Source organism: Macrobrachium rosenbergii, chromosome 18, assembly GCF_040412425.1.
Source record: "Macrobrachium rosenbergii isolate ZJJX-2024 chromosome 18, ASM4041242v1, whole genome shotgun sequence".
Classification (NCBI taxonomy): Eukaryota; Metazoa; Arthropoda; class Malacostraca; order Decapoda; family Palaemonidae; genus Macrobrachium; species Macrobrachium rosenbergii.
The window spans coordinates 29,919,234-29,924,233 of NC_089758.1; the positions used below are offsets into that span (position 1 = coordinate 29,919,234).

At 37.1% G+C, this 5,000-nt stretch overlaps 1 protein-coding gene across 1 annotated transcript in view; it reads right to left on the reverse strand.

Annotated features, from left to right (window-relative positions):
• LOC136848246 (lachesin-like) overlaps positions 1-5,000 on the reverse strand; it is a 287,001-nt gene that overhangs the window by 1,419 nt on the left and 280,582 nt on the right. Inside the window, exons 7-9 of the mRNA XM_067120609.1 lie at positions 2,492-2,682; positions 1,298-1,366; positions 1-144 (exon numbers count right to left, since the gene is read on the reverse strand). The exon at positions 1-144 is cut by the window's left edge and continues 1,419 nt beyond it. Of these exons, the coding sequence (XP_066976710.1) occupies positions 1-144; positions 1,298-1,366; positions 2,492-2,682 (404 nt within the window). The remainder of the gene's footprint in view (positions 145-1,297; positions 1,367-2,491; positions 2,683-5,000) is intronic.

Sequence of the window (5,000 nt, forward strand, 5' to 3'; positions counted from 1 at the left end):
AGTTCAGCAGCTTGTTGTTGGTGTGTCGCTGGTGGTGGTTGTTGTTGTTGTTGTTGTTGTTGCTGTTGAGGTTGTTGCTGTTGTAGAGGCTCTGCGACGACTTCCTTAAGTCCGACAGCTCTTCCTTGGCGGACGTTGAAGCCTCTGCGGCAAGAGAAGTTTAAAAATGTCCTCATCAGCAAGTGATTCACTCTACGCTGATACACAAGCCACGCCCACTACATCTAGCATGGTTGCCTAATGCCTCTAGAAGATATTTTAGTAGTTTTTATTGATAATGATACCACGTTGATACACAAGCCACGTCCACTACGTCTAGCATGGTTGCCTAATGCCCCTAGAAGATATTTTAATAGTTGATTATTGATAATGACACCATTTGATACAAAAGCTACGCCCTTTTCATCTGGTGTAGTTGCCTAATCTCTGTAGAAGACATTTTTATAGATGCCTATCGATAATCATGCCACGTTGGTACCCAAACACATTCTTTTCGTCTGTCATAGTTGCCTAATGCCTCTACAGGACAATATTTTGATAGTTGCTTATTGATAATGATACCACGTTGATATCCAAAGCATATTAATATTTGCCTCTTAATAATGATACCCAATGGATACTCAAGCCAAGCCCTTTTCATGTGGTGTTGTTGCTTAATATCTCTAAATGACATTGTATTAGATACCTATTAATAATGATACCCAACTGATACTCAAGCCTCGCCATTTCATCTGTCTTACGAAGGAGGGGGTTCATTTTTTTCCTCATTGACGTTTCGTTATTTGGAACCCAGGCGATCGCTAAATCCTCTGTGGGTGCAGTCTTTTATATATTTTCCTCATTCCCTTATGCAAATCCTGATCTACACTAAAATTTGATGCAATATTGTAAGTAGGACATGAGAAGGAACCAACAATACCAAGTATCCTATTAGACTTCACATGGAAATATTTATATGTCTTCGTGGTGCCAAAAATACAGTGATAAAGGTGAAAAGTGTAAAACTATTCCATTTTTGCCAGAAAACTCGCGTACATAGCGTACCTATTGACACTGAGAATCTGGGTCTGTGAGAATTCCAATGAAAAATACAATATGAAATAAGCTTTTATAAATGAGACATCAATAACGATAGATGTCACACAAATGCTTTTGCTCATTCAAACCCAGTAAATATGATCAAACTTCAAAGATCTCTTCCCAGAGTTTGACATGTCTCGCTAATGCATACTTAAATAATAATAATGTTATATTCATTTACATCAAAAACAATAAAAATGATCAGATTCTAATATACCTTTTTCTTTGCTCCAATTAACAGCTGAGAGTGGTTTCCCGTAAGACTTGTTTTTCTCCTCACGACCACCTGAAAAATAAAAATACGTTATCTTATTAAGACTGTCTTCCAGTGTTCTTTTCTCTTACACGTGTATTTTTTTTTATCTCGCCCAAGCAGAAAAACACGAGAGGAGAGTAATATATTTGACAAAGGAAAAAAATAAATAAGGCCAATTCTTGTTATTGTTGCCTGGAACCGTTAAATTAGTAAAATCAATTTTCAATCACCCTGCAACAAAATACCTGATCTCTAACATCACATTAAAGAATGAGAGTTCGTTGCTCTCCTTGGACCAAAGATTTCACTCTTTTCCAAACTGTTGTAACAAAAATGATCATAATTATCTTGTTAGTCAGGTTTTACAGTCAAGGGGACGAATGTTTGACCATTACAGAATAAATGATCCGAAAGGTTTTTTTTTTAAAGAAAAACAAAAGTAACTGAATTAAATTTATTTAGATTTAATGCGAGTTCAGTCTCAGTATACTGAACTGTTCTTAAATTCTTTTAGACGAACAACCAATCCTACATTAATCCTGAACTATTTCACAACTTCTCCGCGCTTATGAACAGGTTGAATCTACACTGAAGAACAATGAATAATTTTCATGTATTATATAGACCATAAACACCTTTCAGCTTCTCTGTTCTCTAAAATTTCTGGGTAAACTCTCCACTGAAAACCTTGAATACTGAAGAGAAATAGAGGAAGAAAATCTCCTTCCTTGGTGATGCTCGCACGCATCCTGGCCACAAGACTGAATTCATTGCTAAACCAATCACACACCATGACACTTCTTAAACGTCTATCCTTTAACATTTAGAATAAATTTTCCATTGAAAACCATGGATTTGGGAAGGAAATAAGCGAAGAACTTCTCATTTCCCAGAGGGTTCCAATCGAAGAGCATTTACCCTGGACCATAGGAATATACACTTTCCACGGGAAACCTTGCATTCGTAGAGGAAAAAAGCGAAGAACTTCTCATTCCCTGGAGGGTTCCAGTCGAAGAGCATTTACCCTGGACCATAGCAATATACACTTTCCATTGAAAACCTTAGATTCGGGAAGGAAATAAGCGAAGAACTTCTCTCATTCCCTGGAGGGCTCCAATCGAAGAGCGCTTACTTCGGATACTAGAAATATTATACCTTTATTAATGGAGTTGTGGTTGTGCTGAATGGGTACCGATGCCGAAATTCGGACCACCTGCTCGGCTCCACCTTGACTGTTGTTGGCGATGCAGTTGTACTCCCCTATGTCAGCCTTGGAGACCTCCCTGATGGTTAGCAACATGTGGGTCTTGTACTTCTGGGACCCCGCCACCTCCTTGACCTCGTACCTGGAGAAAATCAAGCATTATACCCCGTTAGGGTGGGTAGTGCCATCAACGCACCTCATGTGGTTCACTGTAGGCATTACTTCAGGTTCTTTGCAGCGACCCTTCGGTCCCTAGCTACAACCCCTTTAACTTCTTTCATTGGACCTCCGTTCATGTACTTTTTCTTCTATCTTACTGTCCACCCTCTCCTAACATTATATATATATATATATATATGTATATATATATATATATATATATATATATATATATATATATATATATATATATATATAGTGTGTATGTATGTATGTATGTATTTATACATACAGACTATGATTTATCTATAACTTTAAGCCTCTTCCCATAACAAGGGTGGACTGTGTAGGAATTTCCCACATTATTAACTGCATCATCCACATACACAGGGGGCTAATCAGCAGCATGTCCAGTCCCTAAATATACTACACTATTCTTCTCGTCTTTTTGTTTGACTGATTGTCACGTTTACTTCATTGCGCATTATGCATAATTAAGAACATTGTGATAGTATATTTGACTCATTTTTATTGGTTACAATATTTCAAGACAATTCCATTTAACATATGCGAAAAATGTTGACGTACGTGTCTTTAAATTATTTGTTTATAAATGTCTTAAAACCTGAAAGAGTAACGTTAATTTTAGTTTTCTTTAAAAGAAAATTATTGTGCCGACTTTGTCTGTCCATAGGCACTTTTTCTGTCCGCCCTCAGATCTTAAAAGCTACTGAGGCTAGAGGGCTGCAAATTGGTATGTTGATCATCCACCCTCCAATCATCAAACATACCAAATTGCAGCCCTCTAAGAGACTCAGTAATTTTTTTTATCTTATTTAAGGTTAAAGTTAGCCATAACTGTGCATCTGGGAGCGATATAGACCAGGTCACTACCGGGCCGTGGTTAAAGATTCATGGGCCACGGCCCATACAGCATTAAACCGAGACCACCGAAAGACAGATCTATTTTCCGTGGCCTTGATTATACGCTGTAGCGGCTGCACAGAAAACTCGATTGCGCTGAAGAAACTTCGGCGCATTTTTTACTTGTTTAAGTGTGTGACTGACTCCTCAATTTTATATTGGGGCGTAGATATTCATCTGCGGAAGACAGAGACGGAGAAAGACATTTTTTGTTCGTCCACACCAATAACATCAATAACTATAATACCAGTGCATAACCATTGCTCCGTAGGGGGGTAGTGCCGTCATTGCACCTCATGTGGTCACTGTAGGCATTACTTTAGGTTCTTTGCAGTGTGCCCTCTGCCCCCAGCCGCAACCCCTTTCGTTCCTTTTACTGTACCTCCTTTCACACTCCCTTTCTTCCATCTTACTCTCTACCCTCTCCTAACAATTGATTCATAGTGCAACTGCGAGGTTTTCCTTCTGTTACACCTTTCAAACCTTGTACTGTCAATTTCCATTTCACCGCTGAATGACCTCATAGGTCCCAGTGCTTGGCCTTTGGCCTCAATTCTATATTCAAATTCAATTCAGTACATAACCATTGAGACTTATAAACAGCCAAAACACGTTTGTATCATTCCAGATAATATTTGACGAAGGAATTGTTACTAAAACAAAGAAATGTTTGACCAAATACGTGGAGAGAGAGAGAGAGAGAGAGAGAGAGAGAGAGAGAGAGAGAGAGAGAGAGAGCTCATAAATCTCGAAAGTTAAATGGAGAGAGAGAGAGTGAGGATGAGGTTTACTAGTTACACTGTTCGATGTTAACTGAATAATAAATCACTTGTGTGAAGGAGTACATTCTCCGATCACCTTTCTTTAGCGTCCTTGGGAGGCGGTCACTGGTTCATTTAACAAATGTCTGTTTATATATATATATATATATACATATATATATATATATATATATATATATATATATATATATATATATATATATTTTTCGTCTTCATTCTTGGACTAGACCTCCTGCAATAGGTTAAAAATTATATATATATATATATACATATATATATATATATATATATATATATATATATATATATATATATATATATGTGTGTGTGTGTGTGTGTGTGTGTGTGTGAAATTTTTATCACACCGTGATTTATATACAGTCATGAAGCTACAAATGTAATTTAATATCCAATTTACGCTACTTCGGGAAGATCTCCGATGGGGAATTATCACCGAAGGGGAATTTTATAAAATTCCCCTTCTGTGATAATTCTCCATCGGGGATATTCCCGAAGTAGCGTGAAGTGGATATTAAACAACATTTGAAGCTTCATGATTATATATATATATATATATATATATATATATATATAT